At 52.2% G+C, this 24,502-nt stretch overlaps 1 protein-coding gene across 6 annotated transcripts in view; it reads right to left on the reverse strand.

Annotated features, from left to right (window-relative positions):
• Positions 1-24,502, reverse strand: part of APBA1 (amyloid beta precursor protein binding family A member 1) — a 200,974-nt gene that overhangs the window by 3,566 nt on the left and 172,906 nt on the right. For 5 of the 6 annotated variants that reach the window (XM_059656860.1, XM_059656857.1, XM_059656862.1 and 2 more), the window contains 7 exons: positions 17,520-17,552; positions 16,427-16,513; positions 15,682-15,867; positions 11,850-12,029; positions 10,506-10,718; positions 3,619-3,738; positions 1,144-1,284 (listed from right to left, as the gene is read on the reverse strand). In XM_059656860.1, coding sequence (XP_059512843.1) covers positions 1,144-1,284; positions 3,619-3,738; positions 10,506-10,718; positions 11,850-12,029; positions 15,682-15,867; positions 16,427-16,513; positions 17,520-17,552 — 960 coding nt within the window. The remainder of the gene's footprint in view (positions 1-1,143; positions 1,285-3,618; positions 3,739-10,505; positions 10,719-11,849; positions 12,030-15,681; positions 15,868-16,426; positions 16,514-17,519; positions 17,553-24,502) is intronic. The other variant, XM_059656861.1, reaches the window with a different exon arrangement.

Raw genomic sequence — 24,502 nt, forward strand, 5'->3', positions numbered from 1 at the left:
GGGCTGGGGGAGAGCGGTACCTCCCGCCACGGGTGGGTGTGAAGATTCCTCCCAACCCCACTGCTAGCAGGAAACTGCCTCCAGGAAAAGTTGCATCCACAGGCTTTCTAGAAAGCTAGGGGGAGGCGGGACAGGATAGCCATGAAGACCTGGTCAGGTTTATTTCCCAGCCAAGTGCTTTTGTTCTCATCGGGCCTTTGTGGAAAAAGGAGAGAATTCTTAAAATGGAAGCGTGCGCCTGCAGGTGCTGACTGCTCCTGCCGCTGCCCTCCCTGCCGGCTGGGTGGTGCAAGAAATGAGTTGGGAACAGCCCTTCTGACCCGGGCCCAGCCCCTGCCAGGGACCCCCCGCTGGAGACCTGCTCTGCCCATGAGCCTTGACTCTAAGGCTTAAATCTCCCAGGCCCCTTTGGTGAGGTTCGCTGGGGAGAAACAGAGTTGGGCAGCCCAGGAGAGGAGAGAAGCTGCACAAATCAGAGCCAATAGGTGTTGAGGTGGTTTTGTTTTGCTTTGTTTCCTTTCAGATTGCACATAGAAGGGAGATCGAATGCTGTTTGCCTCTCTCCTTTTGACTCTTTCACTTAGCACTCTACCCTCAAGGTCCCAACAAACGCAGATTCGGAGGACAGAGGTGGTTACCAGAGGGGCAGGCGTCAACCCATGGTGACGAATGGACTAGACCAGTGGTCAGCAAACTCATTAGTCAACAGAGCTAAATATCAACAGTACAACTATAGAAATTTCTTTTGAGAGCCAAATTTTTTTAACTTAAACTATATAGGTAGGTACATTGTTTTTAAGGCTTAGGAAGAGCCACACTCAAGGGGCCAAAGAGCCGCATGTGGCTCGTGAGCCGCAGTTTGCCGACCACGGGACTAGACTATTTGGGGTGATCAGTTTGTCACGCATACAGATATTCAATTATGATGCTGTACTGAATTTTAAAAAAAGAGAAAGTGAGCACATCACCCTCCAGGGGACTTGATCTCGTCTCAGGGAGATGCTCTCAGACCTCTTTCATCACTGACTCTCCAATCTGGTCTGAGACAAACAGACTGCTCTGGCTGCTGAGCGCTCAGGCTTGGTCAGGGCTGGCCCGAGGTGCCAGGCATCAGAGGACCCCAGTCCTGGCCCCCACGCCTACCTCCCCCACAGCGTTGGAGAGGATGTGGACGATCTTCTCATGCGGGGTGGCGACCACGCTCTGCCCGTTGATCTCGATGATCCGGTGCCCCACGCGGACGCCTCCCCTCTCGGCTATTCCCCCTCGCATGAGGCTGCAGATCTGTTGGAGACAAAGGCCAGGTTACCTCTCGCGGGGAGCTGGGTGGTGGGGACAGAGCCTGTCCTTTCTGGAGGCCCTGCTCCTTGCCCTCGAGAGGCTTCGTGCATTTAAGTCTCCTTGTTGCTCTTCACAGGAAACAGGGTTCTGTGCGCCCACATGGCCAGCTCCTTCGTGCACGTGGCACAGGGAACGTGGCACGGCACTGGGTTTCACGCACGCGGAATCCTGTCTACTTTTCATCCCAGCCGAGTCTCCGTAAAAAGCTGTTGGGGGCTGTCACTGAGCTGCCAACGTTTTCAAACTGTCAGCCTGTGTAACTCAGGCGAGTTTTATTTCCCACAATCACCAGGGGCTCAAATGCCAAAACATATAATGCTAGCACCCACTTTTTAGGGTCACAGTGACAGCCAAACTGGGGCTGGAACACCACTCCATGTTCCAGGGTGCGGCCAGCTGGAGGGGAGCTGCTCCTTCCGGCCTTCCCAGCTCAGTGCCCCGATCAAACGCCCTTCTCCCAGAAATGACAGCGGCGGGCTGTATCCAGGAGGGCAGAGGCTGCCCCTGTCGGAAGGGAGCCTGCACTTCCTCGTTTGGAGGGTTCTGGGCTGGGCACCGCAGGAGATAGCCACCTCCACCTCACACCCAAAACAGTCGGAATTTCCCCAGAAGGATATGTTCTGAATTTACAAAGTTGACTTTTCACTGAGACGGTGAGCCGCTATTTAAAAGCCTACACAGCCCTAGCTGGTTTGGCTCAGTGAATAGAGTGTCAGCCTGCGGTCCCAGGTTCGAGTCCGGTCGAGGGCACATGCCCAGGTTGCAGGCTCGATCCCCAGTAGGGGGTGTGCAGGAGGCAGCTGATCAATGATTCTCTCTCATCATTGATGTTTCTATCTCTCTCTCTCTCTCTCTCCCTTCTTCTCTGAAATCAATAAAATATATTAAAAAAAATAATAAAAGCCTACGCAGATGAGACTCTTGCGACAACACACCTCCTGCTCTGTGAGCACGTGGAGAGCTGCAGCCCCCCAGGTACCCTTGGTCAGAAGTTCCTTAGGTGCAGACCACACGTCAATGAGAATGAGGCCCGACAGACCCACCTCTACTAAGAAAGAACCTTTGGATCCTATTTGAACTTTTCATATTATTCAAACAGGAACAAAGCAAACGGGAGTACAAACGGATGGAAACAGGATGTCAGACTGAACCGATAAGGGGTCACTGAGCGCCTCTCCGAAAAGCAAACAAGGCTGCACAGGCCCAGAGGTAGATAACGTGGGCTGGGTGGCTCACCTCCCACGGGGAACTTCAAATGGGTATTTCCAAACCTTAAAACATACTGGAAAAAACATTGATTACCTACAACTCTTAACTGAAATGTAAGGAGGAAAAAAGAATATAATTTTGTTTTTAATCTGGGAGGATGAAAATCAAGAGGTTACCGAGGACAGACTGGCCACCCAAACCCAGAATGAGGATGAGAGCAGAAAGGCATGCTGGGCAAGAGGAGGGGGTACTGAGTGGGGGAGTTTCTGTCTGCGATGGAGGGAAGGTCTAGAAAGGGTGATGGCCATATCACTTGCTGAAGGTACTTCATGCCCTTGAATTTTATGCTTCAAAATTGTTTAAGTGGTCAATTTAAGGTGTGTGTTTTACCACGAGGAGAAAGGGAAGTACTTTAAGGTTGACATCCAAGGGATACAAATACTCTGTATTCCCAGAGTGCCAACTGAGGTTAAAAAGGCAAAGCACAGCCCGGCTGGTGTGGCTCAATGGTTGAGCGTCAACCTATGAACTAAGAGGTCACAGTTGGATTCCTGGTCAGGGCACATGCCCGGGTTGTGGGCTCTGTCTCATTGTTTCTCTCTCTCCCTTCCTCGCTGAAATCAATATATGCCTATATATAAGCACAGATTAGTCCTGCACATGGGGCGGGGTTCCCGGCCTGAGCCGTGAGCTGGATCACAGGCAGCTTTGAAGTGCCCTCCCCCACTCTAGTGCTCCACACCCTGGCATGGGGACAGGGGGCAGTCCCCAAGGCTAGGGGGGAAGGAAGCCCGAGCTGGTACGTCCCAAGCTACCTCGCATTAGCAGCTGGGAGGCCACCACGCCTTGGGCTCTGAGGCCAGGGCTCTGAGCAGGGCCTCCCTCTCCTCACATTGAAAGGCACAGATTCTCCGTCCAAAGAGGAAGCCGAGCCTGCCTTCACCCATTCATCCCCTTCCTCGCTGGATTCTTTCAGGGAACGGACCCGCTTTAAAAATTAAAACTAAAATACCAAACTGTGTCACGTTTGCGCCTGGCTTTTGGAAAAGGGCGTGGAGTTGTACTTACAATTCCGTTCTGGACGCTGAAACCCAGCTGGTAGCGAAGGTCCGGCCTCCGGATCAGCACGGTGGTCACCGGCGGGCACCTCACAATGTTCAGCTTCACCCGGGCCTGGTTCTTCAGGCCCTGAAAACGAGCAAAGCACCGTGGATGTGGCGACCACGCAGGCAGGCAGGCAGGCAGGCAGGCAGCCCCGGAGGCAAAGGAGCCCCAGTGAGGGTCTGTCACTCCGTGGACTCCCCAGGTTCCCGCCGTCCACTGCTCGGGAGAAACCGCCTGCCTCACATGGAGCCCTTGTGTCCTGTGCAGAGACCAGCGACCAGGGCGCTGTCTTCACTCTGGGAGGTGGGCTGTTCAGAGACCTGAAGAAAGGGGTCTCGTGTGCTCTCGGCTTGGAGGGTGAGGGAGGCACAGTGTGTCCCCTGGTCAGGAGGCAGACAGTGGGAAACGCTTTCTCTCCGAAAGGCACACTCAAGCAAAGGACATCCAATCCCAGCAGCTGGCCCGATGCGCCAGGCTCGAATGCTCCTTTTCCCCACCCCCTGTGCCTGTTAGAGCTCATCAAGGCCCCCCAGGCGCTGGGAAAGCAGGGCGGCAGGGCTCTCCCGAGGCCTCCCGGGAGAAGGAACAGGGCGCTGCTGGGAAGATGGGGAGGAGAGAGGGAGGCTGGGGGTTGTCAGGTTACAGGATCTTGCTGACACTCCCCACCCTCTAAGTCAGGATGGAGTGCAGAGGGGAGGGTGGTTTTTAAAGATAAAAAGGGGACTTGGCCTGGTTTCAGAGTCCGTTTACAGAGCTTCCTCCGCCCACTCTCCGCTATGCTGAGCTCAGGCCCACACTCCTGTCCCCTGACCACGCCCGGCAATGACCTGGCCTGCTCAGGAAGTCACCTCAGTGGGGGGCAGTTTGGCTCCTCCAGGTCCTACCACCAACTGTGAGCTTCCTCTTAAAAGGAGGCGCCAGACACAACTAGTGCAGCCCCAGAATCAAGGTCCACCTCCCAGATCTTGAGACCACCTGCTCTGCCCTGAGAACAAACGCCTGCCCTGCCCTGTGAGCGCCTTTCTGCCCTGAGAGCGCCTGCCCTGCCCTGAGAGCGCCTGCCCTGCCCTGTGAGCGCCTGCCCTGCCCTGAGAGCGCCTGCCCTGCCCAGTGAGCGCCTGCCCTGCCCTGAGAGCGCCTGCCCTGCCCTGAGAGCGCCTGCCCTGCCCAGTGAGCGCCTGCCCTGCCCTGAGAGCGCCTGCCCTGCCCTGTGAGCGCCTGCCCTGCCCAGTGAGCGCCTGCCCTGCCCTGTGAGCGCCTGCCCTGCCCTGTGAGCGCCTGCCCTGCCCTGAGAGCGCCTGCCCTGCCCTGTGAGCGCCTGCCCTGCCCTGAGAGCGCCTGCCTGCGGAGGGTCCAGACCAAATGGCCGACAGCAGGCATTTCCCAACCTGTTTCCAGTCGTGTACACAGAGAAAAAGACATGGATTTGCACCCTTTGGCTGGAGGCACTGCTGCCCAGGCTCTGCTCCAAAGGTTGAGGCGGGCAGATCTCAGCATGCCTGCCCCACTGACTTCCATCTGAGGCGGCCAGCTGATGGGAGAGGCTCAAGGTACGCCCCAGTGCATACCCTCCAAAGGGTCAGAGGGGAGAGGGAAGCTGTTCCTAAACGAGGGGCCTTGGGTGGGCGGGCAGCCTCTTCTCCAGCAGCCACCGAGCAAGCCAGGTGTCCGGGACCAGCCACTGAGGGACAGGTGTCCAGGACCAGCCACTGAGGAACAGGTGTCCAGCACCAGCCATTGAGGAGGGACAGGCATCCAGGACCAGCCATTGAGGAGGGACAGGCGTCCAGGACCAGCCATTGAGGAGGGACAGGCGTCCAGGACCAGCCATTGAGGAGGGACAGGCATCCAGGACCAGCCATTGAGGAGGGACAGGCATCCAGGACCAGCCATTGAGGAGGGACAGGCGTCCAGGACCAGCCATTGAGGAGGGACAGGCATCCAGGACCAGCCATTGAGGAGGGACAGGCATCCAGGACCAGCCATTGAGGAGGGACAGGCGTCCAGGACCAGCCATTGAGGAGGGACAGGCGTCCAGGACCAGTCACCAGAGCAGGCACAGGTGTCCAGGACCAGCCACCAGAGCAGGCACAGGCGTCCAGGACCAGCCACTGAGGAGGGACAGGTGTCCAGGACCAGCCACCAGAGCAGGCACAGGTGTCCAGGACCAGCCACTGAGGAGGGACAGGCGTCCAGGACCAGCCACCAGAGCAGGCACAGGTGTCCAGGACCAGCCACTGAGGGACAGGTGTCCAGGACCAGCCACCAGAGCAGGCACAGGTGTCCAGGACCAGCCACTGAGGAGGGACAGGCGTCCAGGACCAGCCACCAGAGCAGGCACAGGTGTCCAGGACCAGCCACTGAGGGACAGGTGTCCAGGACCAGCCACCAGAGCAGGCACAGGTGTCCAGGACCAGCCACTGAGGAGGGACAGGTGTCCAGGACCAGCCACCGAGGAGGGACAGGTGTCCAGGACCAGCCACCAAGGAGGGACAGGTGCCCAGGACCAGCCACTGAGGAAGGACAGGTGTCCAGGACCAGCCACTGAGGAGAGACAGGTGTCCAGGACCAGCCACTGAGGAGGGACAGGTGTCCAGGACCAGCCACTGAGGAGGGACAGGTGTCCAGGACCAGCCACTGAGGAAGGACAGGTGTCCAGGACCAGCCATTGAGGAGGGACAGGTGTCCGGGACCAGCCCCCGAGGAGGGACAGGCGTCCAGGACCAGCCCCCGAGGAGGGGCAGGGACCAGCCAGGGTGCTCTGTGGGGCAGGGGCCAGCAGTGTTGGGTGTGGGTGAGGCTTGTGGGCGAGTTGGTTGGCCAGATGCCCGGTCGGCCATCTGTATGTCTGACCATGTATGAGTGCCCCTGAGACTGCTGTCCCTCCTCACTCATGCTGATGTTGAAACCTGCCGAGCCACCTGTCCCTGACTCCTTCCAGGCCCTGACCTGGAGGCTCGCAGGAGCTGCCTCCTCTCATGTCCTTGATAAAATGGCAGCTATAATTAGGCCTATTTTATCAAAGAAACAGGCTCAGAGCTACCAAACAACACACCCAAGTTCACCCACATCAACATTCAACCCCAGGTCTGTCTGGGTTCAAACCCACGGCGTTTCTCCTCCGCCCTGATCCTCCACAGACCAAGGAAGGACCCTGTCATCCACGAGTCAGGCTTGCTCCACCCAGGAGCCAGGGAGAGCCGCGGAGGATCAAACGTGCGCCCCACGCCTTTCGTTCCAGCCTCGCGTGGGCCGTGTTTTCAGCTGGCTTTCCTACCTGGCGAGGGTTCTTCAAGGGCCCCACTGGGGCTTCCCACCGCCTTTAATTGGTTCCAGTTTGTCCCCTCACGTGTGCATGTAGAGGGGCTCCGTTCAGGCTCCCACCTCCAGCGTCGCAGCCGTTTCCTGAACTGCCCTGTGTTCTGTGGGCTGTGAGCCTCCCACCGGCTGTAATCTGGCTCCCGGTGACTCGGGGCACACACGCAGGCAGCAGCTCCCAGCGTCTCCCGCGGCTTCTGGAGCATCTCTGGGAAACCGCTCTGGTTCGAGAAATGATTTCCGAGTGCAGCAGCGGATGAGCTGAGCGGGATTCTCCCTGGCCTTTTGCAGGTCAGCAGACCCAGCGTCCACGCCAAGCTCTGGCTTTTGCTGCCGACAGCAGGGCTTGGTGCAGAGGACTCTCTGTGTCCGGAGGCCTGGGCTCGCTGTCTGCGGCCTGAGCCTGGGGTCTCGGACGCTCTGCGCCCTTTCTCCCCTCCGCCTCCTCATTGGCAAAACATCCGGTGCCACCCACTAACGTCTCCTCCAGGTCTCATTTCTGATTTCACCCCTCCTTGTGCTTTTTTTTCTTTCCTAAATATGTTTGCTGACACCACACTGTGCTTAGCAACACCTATTTCTAAAATTAAAAACAGGTAGGCAGAGGGTTTTGCTCAGACATCATTCATGAGTGTATTTCTTTTCCCTTTGAGTACTTCCTTTTTCTCGTTCACTTAATTTTATAGACCATTTGCAATGTGCCAAGAAATGTGTTAGGCACTGGGAGTGGCTGGAGCGGGGCCTTAGGAGCTCAGGACAGGGCTTCAGGGCACATGGCTGAGCAGCTAGAGGGCTTGAGTCCCTTCACCTCTCTCTCTCTCTCTCTCTCTCTCTCTCTCTCTCTCTCTCTCTCTCTCTCTCTCTCTCTCTCTCTCCACAATCACACCCCACGACACCAGGAATTTGTGGGAAGCAGGAGCAAAGAATGCTGAAACAGAGGAGCGCGTTAGAACCGCAGTCCTTCAGACAAAGCCACCTGCTTTGAATGTTTACACCTGCTATTCAGGGGTGCCTGTGAGGTGCAGGAGCGCCTGCCTCTCAGGGCCTCGCAGAGCATACGAAAAGCAAGAGAAGGACTGTTTCCCCAATGCCACCTAAGGAGTTCACAGTGCTCCGGTGGGCTCCCTTCGGCGTGAACCCATTTAAGAGGCCTGACTTGTCGCCCAGCAAACAGATTTCTAGATGGGGATGGGTCTGTGTGGTGAGGCTTAGCTAGGTGGCAATTTGAAACCACCAGACCATGTGTTTGCTTGGCCGTTCCTAATCAATGCTTCAAGTTGGGCCCCATTAGCTTGCATTTCTGAGCTGCCATTTTATTAGAGGTGCCAATGAAATGAATGGTCATTCCGTCCCCATGACAACGGCAGAATGGTACAGCACATTAAGAAATCTGGTGGGAGGGTAAGGGTAGGAAAGTGGGGAGGGGAGAAGAGAGAAGCCAGAGTGGTCTCTATGGCAACAGGCAAGCAGAACCAGGTGATCCTGTGGAAGGAAGGGGGAGCAGTGCTCTAGTTTAAGAAAGAAAGGAAAAAAAAAAAACAATCAGGAGGGCAGGACCACGGAGGCAGTGAGCAGGCCCACCGCTAACATGCTTAGCCTACCAAGTATTATGCTTTGGGAATTATGACGGGAAAAATAAGAGCCAGGGAAGAAAGCCATTAAAAAAATTCAATACCTGTAACTCCATCCTAGAAATGTATTCTATTTCCTATAATTAGGGGGAGAAGGTCAGCATGCATGGAAGTGGCCAGACACGGACTACAAGGCTTTTCCTAAAGCACAGCCTGGGATTGGTGATCACCGCCCGGGAGCCAGAACCCCACCCCCGACCTGCTGAACCGGAACCTGCATTTTAAACGAGTTCCCGGGTGACTGCAATCAAAGCCTGTGAAGCACGATTTGGCAGGATGAGAGCCGCTCGTTAAACCCTTCGAGGGAGCCCTGACACACACAGAAATAAGCAATGCTAACAGGAAGCCCCCAGGAGGCCCAGCGCATTCCCTGCAGCGCCCCCAGGTGGTGGGGGAGGAAGGGCGAGCATCTGCTCAGGTGCAGGCAAAAGGGTGTGTTGTCTAGAATTCAAAAACAATACGACAATCCACTAAACCTTTTCATTCCCTTATAGCAATCCAGCTGGAAGCAGTGGTAACATTTTCCCAGCCAGGGGGCGCTGTGGCCGAGCCGGTCACACTTTTCCCTTCCACAGAGCGGTGCCTGGGGCACCTGGGAGGGCAGCTGTGTCCTAATGGGGCTGCCCCCCGGGTTCTTCTCTGCTGAGGGCAACACGGAGGCACGGGTGTCCTCACCATCGTCACCAGTGACACCTCTTTCATCACCACACGGCCTTTTAATTTGCTGATTTCACAGACGCTCCATGTACAGACATCAAAGGTCAGCTATTCACGCACACAAACCCTTTCCCGGCGGAAACTGCTCAGACAGCGCTGACTACTCTGAGCGAGCTTCCCTTCCACCTCGCTGTGTGGTCCACTGGACAGAGGGTGAGTCCCCGTGTGGTACCAGGGGAAGTCCACGCTGCCCGCATGGGCCTCAGCCTACCCCATCTCACCTGTCTCCTTCCTGCAGGGGCAGGGAGGGGCAGAGGGGATCTGGACTTATGTGTGTGTGTGTGTGGGGGGGGGGGTCCAGGGCAAGTCACCTTCAGAGTCTCTGATGACCCATCTGCAAACCAGGTGTTTGCTGTCCCCTCCCTAATGGGCTGTCTATCATGAGCAGGGAGAGGGGGTGACTCTGAAGGGCCTGGCACTGCCTGGCAGGTGCGTCATGGGCACTGGCATGCAGCCCCCCCAGTCCTCACGAGGTCCTGCTTATTCCCACCCAGGCCCCAGCCCCACCTCACTCAGGTTATCCCCACTTCCTGCTCCTCCTCCCCAAACCTTCCCCCCACTCCCCCCTCCCGCCCCTGCCTCTCTCTTGACTTCTCTCTCCCCATCTGAACTCCTACCCGCCTATGACAGCCCTCTCACCCTCAGCACTGTGGGCATGTGGGCTGGGCGGGCCTTTGCTGTGGGGCTGTCCCCTGCATTGAAGGGTGCTTGGCAGCAACCCTGGCCTCTACCCACTGGGGCCAGCAGCATGTCCTCCTCCCTAGTTGTGACAACCCCAACTATCTCTAGGCTTTGCTGTATGTCTCCCAGGGATGGGATTTGAGAGCCCCCCACTGAGAACCACTGCCGGGGGAGGGGGGGGTGACTAGGTGACTGAGCTGAGGACAATTCTGAGACAGTGGAGAGAGCGCTGTGACTGATGAGTGACGCCTGTTCATGGGCACAGTATCAGAGACCGGTGTTATCTGAGCCAACCATCCCATCTTTGATGTAAAAACGATTTCAGGGAGGAGTCTATAAATAGTAACTTGATGGTAAACAGCCGAATGCAAGCCCATGCCTTTGGTCTCTGTGTGTCCTCAGTGCCCGACGCTGGGACTATGTTCATGAATATTAATGACTGAGTTGCAGGCACGCTTCAGGCCTGCCACAGAAGTGGACTTCCCCCACCCCATCCCCAGGTACCTTAATGATGCTCTGGCAGGTGGACAGAGGCAGGCCCACCAGGCTGGTGCCGTTGATGGACATGATCTGGTCCCCGATATTCAGCTTCCCCGACTTCTCGGCAGGCCCGCCATGCATCATGTTGGCTATGATCACGGTCGGCAGGATGGAGCCCCAGCCGGACTCCACGATCACCACACCCAGGATCTCTCCTTTCTGCTTCTCTATGAAGACCTGGAAGGAGAGAGACACTTAGAAAGCCTGAATCGGCAACCCTCCAGGGCACTGGCCCTCCTCCTGCCGTGGCTAAAGCAGAAAGACATTTCCCCGAGACTCCAACCGTACAGGTCCCGTCTTCTCCGTATTCCACGGCAGCGGAGTGTGCAAGAAACAACTTAACACGGGCCCACACCTGTCTTTGTTATTCTCATTCCACATTAGCAATTTCTACTTGGCAATACAACCACAGGGGCACGGAGTTTTGTTGTTTTTCCTACTATAGTCCCTGGGGAGACCGGGATGGGGGAGAGACTGTGTAGGTGAGAGATTTGGTGGTGAGTTATGGCTTCCAGAAATAGCTTTTGGATTCTATGCGCCGGTTCCTCTATTCCACAATGCTTCACAAATTCCCTCCAACATTTAAGATTCTTGAGTTAAAAGTAAATACATATACATTACAGAGACACTTCTCTGCAAGGAGAAAGCTGAAGAGAAAGAAAAAGAAAAGATGCTGAAGTTATCACCACCAAATGGTTGGGAGTGCAAACAGGAAGACCGTGCTGTAGGTGTGCCACTGTCCGTAGCCTTCCTTGGCAGGGCGGAGGGGACAGTTCGTCTGGGAGCTCTGCTGGCTGGCGAGGTTTGCAGACACACACAAAGGGCTGGGACACTTCGTGGAAGACTCACCAGAGTGTGTGTGAATTTATTAATTCCTGTTCACAGACACCCATATGCTCAAACCTGCTCAGTAGTGGTGGCTGTCGGGGCCCGACAGAGCCTCCTGCACAGACTGGTGTCCCCTACCCCCTCAGCTGAAGCTCGCGGCTGGCCCCTTCCCTGGAGAACTGCCCTGAGCCAAATGGGAGACACCCCGGGTATGGGCTGAATTGTGTCCCAACACCCAGTGCTTCGGAATATGACCTGTGGGCTGGGTACGGTACAGTGGGGTCCTGTCTGCCCCTGGAACCCACCCCAAATTTAGCTCAGGATTGCGGGAGGCCCTGGCTCATAGTGACAGCCCTCTGCTAGTCTTTCATCACAGAGCCTCATGCAATGTCCTGCTGACAGCTCGCTCTCTATCCCGCCCCTGCCCCCACCCCCACTCCCACCCCCACCCCCTGGAGCTTCGACCAGGAAAGTACCTACATCTTTGCAGTTTTCCGACTTGGAGAAGTGGATCAGGTCGTCGTTGTACATGTCCTGGGTGTTGAGCAGGTCGCTGTACTCCTTCTGGCTGAGGTCCTCAGGGTTAATCCCGTTGGCCCTGAGGAATTCCTGGTAAGCCACGCTGAACGCCTGCCCTATGGACTGTGCGATCAGCTGGGCCTAGACAGCAGCCAGAGAGGGAAGATGAACGTCAGTAGGGTGGCCCTGCTGGGGCACAGCCTGGGCCCCATCAGGACTACGGAGCCCAAGGCATCCACTAGGCCAGTGGGGACATTTTTGGTTTTGACAACAGTCACAAGGGAGCTACGGGCAATTGGGAGACAGGAGTCAGAGACACTGGACTTACAACCGTGGAAAGGACAGTCCTACACACGGATGAGTCATTTAACCTCTTACATGATTTTCAAATATCCCACTGGATGTTCGTTACATGTAACCCTGTGTCTAATCATCTGACGTCAAGACTCAACGTTATATAAAAAACAAAGACCTCAATTACACACACTGAATGTTCCAAGAACACCACCACTCTGTAAACTGAGAGTGAGAGTTCGTTTGGCCAGCACTTTACAAGGAGTAAGCGTCACGACTTTGGAAACTCACCAGCATTAATACTGCTCATGGTATCTGGGCGGCCAATGAATCACGTCCCTGTCGGCTGCACACAGGCTGGCCTCGGGGGGTAACTGCCTGCCCGTGTGTCTGTGTCTGTCCACGGACCTATTTTCTTAGTTACTTTAATTCAAAATGTCAGACACAGAGTGTTTACGATATTCAGCTGAGGACTGTGCTCTGACACCCAAACTTACTGATCACGTAGGTGCAAGCACCTCATGACCCACTATTCCTTCTGGAACGGCTGGAGCCAGGCATTCACATATTGTCGTAAGTGCAATGCTAACTGAGCCTGGGTCCTTTCGCTTCTCCGTGGTGTTACACTGATAGCCATACTTTACTTTGTAAAAACGTTTTCAAAAGGAGAGGTTACATCATCTCTGCATTTCATTTCAGGATGGATAGTATCTGGGCATCTAAACGTTTGTTGAGAACCCTGATCTAGTTCAACGCTGCGTTTTCCAGGCGAGGAGACTGCGGTTCAGAGACATAAAGGGACCTGCTGCAGGTCACACAGCTCACAGCAGGGGACGCTGCTTCCACTGCTCCTTCTCCTGCACTGAGCTGTGACAGCGTTCCCTGCATCAGTTCATCCATATTCTGACTCAGGGTAGCCAGTAGCAACCGAGCACTGCCTACATGCCTGCCCGCACTCAGTTCTTCAGGAGGATCATTACAGAAATCCTCACGGCAGGCCTATGGCTGGTGGGAGTATGACTGGTCCACAGGCCCTCCTCCTCAGCTCTGTGCTTCAGAGTTTGAAAATTCGGGATTTTAGAAAAGTAACAGGATGATGTATCTTATATTGTGTGATAACCCTCTTAGGGCCTGGGGAAGTGTCCTATAATGAACACAGTAATATTCCTGCAGCAAACATACAAGATTCACAGTCAGCTGGGCAAACCCTATCAGTGATTTCATGGTGGGTCAGGGCAGGTTTATCAGCAAAGTGACTCCCCAAACCCCTCTGTCAGAGCTCTTTAGACGTTGGAACTGTGGCTCTGTGTTACTGTCCGCTTCAGACACATCAGGAGACGGAGTTTGAGAGGTTAAGTTGTCCACGGCCTGGGAAGGGGGTGCAGTGGAAGGTGGGGAGAGGCTGGATTCTGGCAGACTGATTTCAGAGTCCACCCTCCGCCCACCACATGGGACTGCCTCTCAGTGAAATATGAATGGGTAGAAAACCACCACCAAGTCTTTAGAGTGATGTTTTAAACACACACACACACACACACACACACACACACACACACAATTCTAACCTCTACTCCTTTCCCCCGTTTTTGCTTAAAAGCAGCTACTTAACAGAGATGGCAGTGTCTTCTGTGTGGCTGGCCGTGGGGAAGAAATGCTTGGCTTTTCTCACTATGAGAATCTAGTTGCTTCGTGCCACAGCCCATCAAGGACCTCCGCCCTGCATCCTGCTGTAAAAGCGAAGGCAGCGGGCACCGCCTCAGGCTCAGAGGCACGCGGACAGATGCACTGAACACTGTGTGCCTGGGAACACGGCCAGCCGGCGTGCTGACCTCCATGCACGGATGCACGTGCGAATACACGGGCTGCGGTATTTCTGCAGCATCTACCACCATCACACAGCAGCCTGGTGAGGGGACACAGTCTCCTGCAGAAGCTCAGCAGCCACACAGCCGGTACCTGGAGGCAGGATTCGCCCTCAAGCTCTCCCAGGTCCTGTGCTAAAAAGCCACGGGTAAGGTTCCCAGGTCCGCGCTTGTCCTAACTCCTGCTCACATTCTGCCCTGTCATCACCATCCCTGACAGGAAGCCCAAGGGAAAGAAAGCCTTGAGGCTCCCAGCCAGATGAAGGTGGCAGAGGGCTCCTCACACGTACGTACCAGTATGTGCGTACAGGGGGCCTTCGGCCCGGTGAGCAGAGCTAACCCACCTTTTCACTGGCCTGCAGGACACACGAGGCTTACGGTTCTAAACCAGACGCTTTGGGAACCTTCTGAGAACCTGATGAAGCTCACTGTCTCCCAGTGTGCAAGTCTGGCCTCAGTGTGAAAGGCATAGCAGGGAGAATGGCGGGGACACGTGCGGCAAGCTCGCTGCCTGGTGGGCGGCTTGTCCAGAGAACCAGACAGTGAAGATGGTGCAGAAAGTGTGAGGGCTCCTCCTCCCTGGGCTGCAGCCGGGCAGCTCTGATTCCCCGGGGAAAGCAGCTGGCTTCTGCCAGCTTGCTGGAGGAAGGCAAATTACTGCAGTAGAGGAGCATGTTCATGGAGGAAAAACGGCTTCTTTCAGGAGCCAAGGTTGCCACAGGTTTTCTTTAAGTAGAAACGGCTCTCTCTGCTCAACAGGAGACACAGAGCTTGCTTCACTGTGGCAGGAAGTAAAACATCAGCACAGTCAACGGCACCATCATGGCCGGCTTAGGTCTCTGCAGTTCAAAACCACGGTGGGGCTGTGGCCGGCCCGGGGGCATCTTCCAAGGCCTGCCCAGCCTTGGAGACACTTGGATGCTAATGCAACTGGAAGCTGGTGGCCTCACCAGCGCTTCCAGTCACACCCGGGGAAGAGGACTGAATGGGAGGATGGGCCACATCTCTGTTGAACATTCGTTTTCTCTGTTTACTGCATCAGCTGGACTGCGGTGAGCAGGGATCTAATGTTCCAGTAGCCTCCAGGGTGGCCCACACGGCCAAGAACTTTATTCCCGAATACCCTGTTGCCCCGGTGAGACCCGCTCAGGCCTCCATGGGTCGGGCTGAACACCTCCCTCACGTCTCTCGTGTAATTTGGGTTCCTTGCATTTCTTCAAGCTGCCTCAGCAGGCCCCTGCCTCAGGCCTCTGCACGTGCTCTCTCCTCACTCTCGTTATTCAGATCTCTGTCCAATCTCCCCACTCAGGGAGAACTTAGTTGATCATTCTATCTGAAACAGCCCCTGGCCCTCTATCCTAACCTAGTTTTAATTTTTCTTTATCAAACTTCCCGCTACCTACTTTTGTATTAGGTATATTTATCTATTTATCTTCTGTCTCCCTACACCCCGCAGGAGTACCTAGTCTGTTTTACCCAGCCTTCTGTGCCTAGCGCTAGAATGGGGGTAGAAGGCTGAGTAACGCACAGTAGGTACTCAATATGTTTACACATGTGATCAGGTCCTGAGAAAGAGAGAATCTGGCCCCCCAAAGGCAGTTCAGGTCCCTGGAGGGAGATGGGGGAGGCACCCTTACGTCCTCAGATTCGAAGACGTGGCAGATCATCTTGTACTGCCTTTTCCCATCCTGGGACGGGTGCGAGGCTTCCACGTTCTCCTGGGAGTTGGAGCGTGGCATCCGCCTGCGGGCCATCAGCACGACGATGTTCCCGATGTCTGCGATGTAGGAAATGGTCCTCAGAGGGTGGTCCATCATCGTCTCCTGGATGGGAAGGGAGAGGGCGGTAAATCGGGGCAGCATGCAATGACCCCTGGGAAAGTCTGTCTCCCCGCAACCCAGCCACGTGGGCTCCACATGCAGGGGGCTCCGGTGCTCACAGCAAAGACCCTGCGAGCAGATGTATGTGCACCCACCGGCCTGGGGCCAGTTCCCTGGGCTCAGAATAACCCAGGAGGCCTGAGGCAGGTGAGAAATTTCCATCATTTTACAACCACTAGACTCTCTGGTGGGGAAGGTAAAAATGAAAAAAAAAAGATTTTTAAAAAGCTAATCTGTTCAAAGTCACAAATCTTCTGATAAAAACTTATGAGAACTATTATCAAACAATATTCACAGTTTCTTTTTTCCTTTTGTCTTTAAGAAAACAGTCCCAAGGCTCCCTGCGCAGCACACCCCACCCCAAGCAGGCATTGCAGACACAACCTTCTAGCGTGTATAGAAGCCAGCGTCTGGGGACAGCTGCTCTATGGACAGGGGTACGGTCTCTGCGTTGCCATGCTGCTAAGCTTGACCCCCGGGAAAGGTGGGAGCCAGCTAGTACCTGTGTGTCAGCATTCAATACTTTGATTCTCTGCGTAGAAATGAAGAGATCCACTTCGGTCATTGGCTGAGATTCGCCTTCTGGAGCCTGAGAAGAAACATGCACCAAGAGAGAGCTTAGTACGTTCCTCTAGCCCCGGAGATGGAAGCAAGGGGAGCTCATACACAGGCATCGAGACACAGTCACCAGAACAGCAGTGCAGACTCCAGAATTAGGTTGTCAGGGCTGAAGTTACCTCAGAGGATGGGCACGCGAGTGAGAGTTAGCATTTGTAGGTTCCAAGGAAGAACATAGAATCCCCTTTGCTGCTTCCTCTCTAGAAGCAGTGACATCCTGTAGCGGGTTTGGCTCTGGGAACGAGGGTTGCCAGTGGCCCTTTCTGCAAGGCTGCTGGAGCCCAACATATCAAAGGAAGAGGGCCACTGACTTGCCACCCGAGGAACGTGGCGAAATCAGTCTGCCCCTGCTCACGGGACGGGGACGATGTTTACAGCAGGTGCCAAGGAAGTCATCTGAATGCAGTTCTGGTCAGAGGGTCTTTGTGTTCACAACCCGACACAGCAACACAGAAGCAGCACCCTGAACCCACCCCATTCAGAAAGAGCCCAATGCGTCCATGTCCCATGGGTAGCTCATAAGCATCCAGAAGCTCCACAGCCATAGAAAGCGCACCCGTCTGGCTCATTTAAGGCTTAACTCCGCACACGCGTGGTTATTAGCGAGTTTTCTTTTTTGCATCCAGCAATCTGACAAGTCCGCAAATCAAACATGACTATCATTGGACAGACCCAAGTCCCTGCCACATTAATGCCTGAATGGTGGGAACTTTCACACGAGTGTAGGACTCATGTAGCATCTCCAATCTGCTCCCTGCTGTTCCTCTCACGTGAAATGACTCATGAGCAACAGAAAACAGCCACTTTAAGGCAACTGAGTTTTGAGAAACGTTGGCTTATGGGGCGGTTCAAAAAGAAATCTGAACAAAAACTTGCTGGATGCAGAAAACAAAAACACGAAATAATAAAAAGGGAAAACATAAATAAATGGAAAGAACAGGCATAACACCAAGCTGATGAAGTTGTTTGTACTGCACCTTCTTCCTGCTTTTGGCTAATTTCTGGGCCATCTGCTTAGCATGGAACAAACAGAGACAGGAGAACAGTTAGAAAAGAATTTGCAGAGACTCAAAGTTGAAAAGGGAATTGACAAACTAATACTGATAGTGGTATAAAGTATTGCTGTGGGAGGACTTAAAAAAAGTCCCACTCTGCAGACAATGGATTTCCTAACTCAGAATTTAGTTAGATGGCAGGGAGAGTAGGAGGAAAGAAATTTATTGAGTTGCAATCTTGTACTTAGCTGCAATCAATGCCTTCAAAGAATCAACTTCTGTTTCTGTTGATTTTCTTTATTATATGCCTGTTTTCTATTTCATTGATTTCAGCCTACATCTTTTTTTTTTTAACTTTCTCTGAGCTGAATTTGCTGATTTTTCCCCAGCTTCTTGAGATGAAAACTTAAATGATGGATTTTCAAACTTTTTTTCCTGATATACTTGCTATGACTCTCCCTCCAAGCACTGCTTTAGCTATATCCCACACTTTTTGATTTGTTGCAATTTAATTATCATTTCATTTAAAACATTTTCTGATTTCCACTATGATTTCTCTTTTGAACTTTGGGTTACTTAGAATTGTATTAGTAATAATACATTTGGAGATTTTCCTATCTTTTTGTTATTCATGTCTTAATTCCACTGGGACAGAGAATATACCCTGGTTTCAATCCTTTGAAATGTGTTGAATCTTAGCCAGTATGGCCCCGAATGTGACTGACGTTGGTGAACGTGTCATGGGGACTTCAAAAGATGCATTCTGCAGTTGTTGAGGATAGTATTCTATGAATGTCAATTAGGTTAAATATGTTGACTTAAGAGTATGGTTCAACTCTTGTATGTACTTGCTGACTTTTTGTCTGCTGATTCTAATATGTATTAAGAGAAGTGTGTTTAGATCTCCAGCTGTTACTGTGAATTTGTCCATGTCTACTTCTGTCAATCTTTGCTTTATCCATTTCATAGCTGTAAGGTGCATACATATTTAAGATGTTTATGTCTTCCTATTGACTTGATCTTTTATTGTTTTCCCTCATTAATAATACTTCTTGCCTTAAATTTGTGAATATTTTATAGCCTACACCGAACTAGAAATGAATGTAATATTCCCCTCTTTTCTCCTAAATAAAAGCATAGTTGATAAAAGCAGACTCTGGGGTCGAGTTGCTTGAAACTGAATCTTGGCTCCGCTACCTAAGTAGTTGTGTGACTTGGAGTGAGCAACTTAACATCTCTGTGCCTCAGTTTACTCATCTGTCAAATGAGGATAAAAATAGTATTGACCTTATAGGGCTGTTCTGAGGATAAATACATGCAAAGCTCTTAGAACAATGCCTGGTGTATTATAAGCACTACTAGAGGCACAGTGCACAAAATTCATGCACTTGGGGAGGGGGGGAGGAAGGGTTCCCTCAGTCCAGCCTGCATCCTCTCACAGTCTGGGAACCCTCCGGGGATGTCAGCCTAAGCCGGCAGTCAGACATCCTTAGTGCTGCCTCAGAGGCGGGAGAGGCTCCCACCACAGCCGCTGTGCTAGCCAGCCCTGAGCCGTGCTCCCCACATGGGAGTGCGCTGATCACCAAGGGGCAGCTCCTGCGTTGAGCGTCTGCCCCCTGGTGGTCAGTGCGTGTCATAATGACCAGTCATTCCACCATTCAGTCTATTTGCATATTAGCCTTTTATTATATAGGATATTTGTGTTTGCTGTCACATGACTATAATTCACCTATATCTGGATGCAATTTCTTGGCTTTCAATAGGGCTTGCTATACACACGAAGATCCTGTATGGATAATGGTGAGTCAATGGCCAAACCAGAATGCTGTTGTGGTGATGGGGTGGGGTGGAAAAAGGTCTGCTCTCTCACATTCTTGGTACTCACCTGGTGGAAAGCTCTTTTGCTCTCAGCAGCACAAATTTATTTCATTAATGACTAAGGTGCCTTGTCTGTACTACCTCATTGTGGAAAATGGATGAGTCAGCCATCCCAGCACCAAATAGCTCATCTGTGCCACACCCAGGAGTCTAGGGCAGCCCACGCTGCACAGCTACCCAAGCTCTTATTGGTGGTCCTGGTGAAGAGCCTGCTATGGAAAAGTCTAAAGGCAGCAGCTGCAGGTGTTACCCTAACTGACGCTCATGACAAGTGCAGAAATACTGATGCTACGTCACACCACAGCTTCTTTTGTGGAATCAGGAAGTTCTGACCTGCACCAGTTATAATGCAATGATAAACGACTACAGTGAGATCCTAATGTTTGTCTGTTTTCTATCACTTCCCCTGAAAATAATAGGATATGGAATGAAACGAAATGGCAGTAACATAAGCACTTCCTTTATTTTTTGATACCAAAACCTAACAGCTATTGGTCAAAATGCTTAACTCTAGGGAATAGTGATCTGAAAGGGCTCTTTCAAAGGACATTACGCCTGCCACCAAGGGAATGCCCAAATTCTGTTTTGGGGTGTTTTTTTGCTAGAACTGGTGATAAGGAAGAGGACTCAAATGGCAGACTGAGTTCCATGAAAGGCACGCCGAAATAAGGTTCGTGAAGTTAAAGAATATTTCATGCACTCATTAGAGGAATGCCATCTTTAAATCACTTATGATATTCAAGTGCCCTGGAACAAATTATAATGTAAAATTTAGACATAACAGTGGAAAGGGCAGATGCGGTTGGAGCCAGAATGAGAAACTGGAGCAGCAGAGAGAGGTCTAGGAGAACCACAAGGCCAGCATGCATCTTAGAGCAAGAGGGACAGCATCCATTTAAATTCTTGTGTTTCCTGGGATTGACTGTGGCTTACCACCCAGCAGGGTGTGTGCAAGGACACAAACAGTGGCACCGTCCATTCAGTCACTCAATCCACCATGGGGATGGAATGTTAGCTGTTGTTAAGCCCCTTTAGCTATTCATACCAGGGTTCCTCCCAGCTACAGAAGCTTTCCCCCCTGCTGACAGTACCCTTCTAAGTGCTACAGGACTATTAATGTAAAAGCTGCCAGCAGCCCTGTGAGGTAGGCACAACATTATCCTCATCTTCCAGAAGAGGAAACTGAGGCACAGAGAGGCTAATTAACCTGCCTAAGGTCACACAGCTGTTAAGTGGCAAAACAGAGATTCAAACCTGGAAGTCTCACTATACACTCCAAATTGCTAGTTGTGTGATCTGGGCAGGTTTTTCATCTATAAACTCCTCTGTTTGTCTGGGGAAAATAATGAGGTTAAATAATACCTACCTCCCAGGATTCCCCACCCCCCCCCCCCCCCATTTTGAGGAGTAAATGAAATAATGTATGCATAGGCTTCTTCAAGTTAGATGGGGAACCACATGGTTGGGACAAAGCTAGATGGGCAGAAATTTTAATTATACAATTAAATCATCAATTTTTGACATTTAAAGAAAATCTTTTTATAAAACAATGGAAAAATCAGATCTTTGGGGACAGGCTAGTCTTTACAGGAATAGGGGTAACTGATAATGAATGATCCTTAGAAAAATGCATGGACCAAAAAAAAAATGTCAAAACACCACTTGTGACTTAGTCACATGAGCTTCACAAAAGTAGAAAGACTGAAAACACATACACCATACTCTTCGTGGACACAAAGCCGTTACTGAGGCTCAGCAGGGGTCAGTAGCCCCCCACCCCCATCTTCCGTTGAGGAGCAGAGAATAAAGTGGGCATGAGAGTGGAATGAGGCATGGAGATGGAGTGGAGAGAGAGGAGGACAAGGGAGCTGGCTACACTGGACAGGGTTCAGGCATGATTCCCACACCGTGTGTGTGTGTGTGTGTGTGTGTGTGTGTGTGGTGTGGTGTGTGTGTGTGTGTGGTGTGGTGTGTGTGTGTGTGTGTGTGTGTGTGTGTGTGTGTGTAGGGTCTCCACTTAGTGCACTTTAGATACAGACAGCATAAAGAGCAAAGTTCTTTCCAGAAGTTTCTCCCAAAATGCGTTCCAGAGAATCCTAGCAACAAGACTTATTTAACAGGCATCACACAGTGATACTGCATCTCTGTTCAAATAACTATGGGAGCTTCTAGTTAAGGAAAGTGAACTAAATCTCCTTGGTACAGGACTTCTCAGAGCCTTCAATAGGAAAACAGATGTGGCAAATCTCCAACGAGATCTACTTTGCAGCATTTCTTGAGTTTATTTGCCAACAGAACCGTGTCAATGAGAAGCACTCGGCTTGACTGGGACACCACAGAGCTCAGGTGGACACAGATGCTCTGGAACCCTGGACGGTCAGTGGACATCGGGACCTCCTGAAGGGCTTATGGAAATACAGACTCCTGGACCCTACCCTCACCAGCTTCTGACTAAGGCGGAGCCTGAGAATCTGCATTTGCAACAAGTACTGCTGGGCCAGGGGTCCCACTTTGAGAACCATTGCTGTAATGCACTCCTAAGTTATAGGGGGGCTTCTTGCCAAGATACTAGTTCCTCTCGAAAATGATGAACAACAAAGACAGAAAGGATACATTAGGGAGAGTCTAAAGATGATTAGAAAAAAGTAAGAAGAATGGTAGACGTCTTCTGATTCTGCTATTGCACTGGGTGCACCTCACTTCGCATATTTTGGTGGGTGGAAGAGCCTTTCAGTTTCCCAGTCCTCGGCCTGCCTGGCATTGTTGTTACTGTGACACTCTTCTTTACTCCCTTTAGACTGCACGCTTCCCCGGGCCGAGGCCTGGATCTTGGTTGACTTTATCTCCTACGAGTCTACCACAGGGGTCGGCATTGGAACAGTTTGCTTTTTAGCCAAATTCCTCTGTTCTCTCTTCACATTAAGGAGGAAATTCCTGACTAAACCACAATTCCAAATTCTCTCCCCATTTGGCAAATACATCTGTAAATTCTTTGTTAAATTAAGAAAACCGTAATTCTTATGTCTCCAGGTGTAAACCCAGTATCAATATTCAGTGCTGGTATACTAGTACAGTTGGTGCTAGGTGAGTGACATAGACACCACAATCGATGAACAGTCAGAAATTAAAAACGGTTCAAAATGGGAGCCTACGCTTCAGGTCCAGTATTTTGCTCAACAAAGCGCCACAAACATCCATCAGGTCAAAGAGAGAACATGGGCAGAGGAAAGAGAGGGGACAATGGGATTCCCCTGGGAGGAAGGGAGGAAAGGAGGGAAAAGGAGCTGGAAACCAGAGGACAGAATTCCTCTGCCTCTGTTTAGGGGAGAGCACCAAGGCTGAAATCACTTTTTGTGATTTCTGGTGAGGATATTGCTAAATAGGTTTCCAAAGAAATCCACAGAGCTCTCCTTCCTCCCTTCCTTCCTGGATGGACACTGTAAAATCTGCAGCCTTGCTCTGCTGTTTCTCTCGAAGTAGCCTAGCAAAACCCGTCCCCAAAACGCCAGCCTCTCTTTAGGAGAAAGCATGGCACCACTTCCCTGAGACAAAGTGTCTCCTGGGCACCTGTGAGCAGCGCAGGGCACGCCCCCCACAGAGTAACTTTCCGCAGGGTACAGAAATAAACCATGGGTCTGAACGCAGTCGTCTTCATTTACAGTCTGAGAAAGAGTCAGGCTTGGTGCAAAGGCAAGCAATCTGATGGGCATTTAAATGGATGTAGAAGGAACACAGAGCAGACAATACAAACGAGAGGCAACAGTGCCTTCAGAGCAGCGGTTCTCAACCTGTGGGTCGCGACCCCTCTGGCAGTCGAACGACCCTTTCACAGGGGTCATCTAAGACCATCCTGCATATCAGATATTTACATTACGATTCATAACAGTAGCAACATTACAGTTGTGAAGTAGCAATGAAAATAATTTTATGGTTGGGGGTCACCACAACATGAGGAACTGTACTGAAAGGGCCAGAAGGTTGAGAACCACTGCTTCAGAGGCGCGGCAGCACACTGTGAAGTGATACCTATACATGAAATGTAGCCATCGACCCTCACCCCTCCGGGATGACTTCCTCACACTACAGTCACTTGCTGGAGAAATCAATGTATGCCCTTTAGATGCCTACACTACTCCAGGCAGGTCTAAAGTGGATTTATAACCAGACAGCCTCTATCCTGATTGTTCCGATGGACAGAGCCACCTAACTTTTAATGCAAACGAACAGTGAAACTTGAAGCAAAGTGCAATAAAACGAGGTGCGTCTGTGGTTCATAGTAGGTGTGGCGCTGGGTGGGATCTGGTACCGGATGCCGCAGTCTACCCTGGGCCTTGCTTTATGTCTGGGAGATGTGCCTGTGCCTGCTCCCCCTCCAGGTCATCGAGTACGATGTCTGTCTCACAGTGGAAAGACAGAAACCCTATCGGTAGGAGTCAAGGACTATCAGTCCAGGAGGCCAATAAACAACGTGCCCAGAATGAAACCCGACCCTTCACAGGTCTTAAACCTTGATGGACAGAACCCAGGAAAAAACGAATCTCAAAGCAACACACAGCTTCCGGTCTCAGGGGTCTTTGGAACTAGTTTGGGGATGGACGGCGGCTTTGTTCTGGAAGATTCACTGAGTGGGCCCTGGGAGTGTTCCCCGACAGGGAGTTCTGGGGGAGGCAAGCTGGCGTTTTGGAGGAGATACACTTTCGGCGTGTGGCCCCATCCTGGACACCACAGGGCATCAAGCATCCCTGCCTCTGACCCACAAGAGCCAGTAGAAATGCCCCCGACACAGTGGCAATCCAAGTGCCCCCGCCCATCTCCAACGCGGCGGTGGGAGGTGGTCCCTGTCTGTCTGGAACCACTGAGCAAGGCGCACCAGGCCTCTGTACTCCCATCGACCCCCGGAGGCTGGCAGCACTGTTAGGCTGGGAACTAAGTGTTGAGTTGAGAGGTTAGCTACGCTACTCGGTGGTCCTGCTGCCTCAGCATCTCTTTTGTTTGGCCAAGCGGTCTGCAGTGACTTTGAAAGGACACTAGTCCCCTCATGCAGGCACATTCCCTAGATAATAACAGCCCACACAGGCGCGAGCAAA

Source organism: Myotis daubentonii, chromosome 11, assembly GCF_963259705.1.
Source record: "Myotis daubentonii chromosome 11, mMyoDau2.1, whole genome shotgun sequence".
Lineage (NCBI taxonomy): Eukaryota > Metazoa > Chordata > Mammalia > Chiroptera > Vespertilionidae > Myotis > Myotis daubentonii.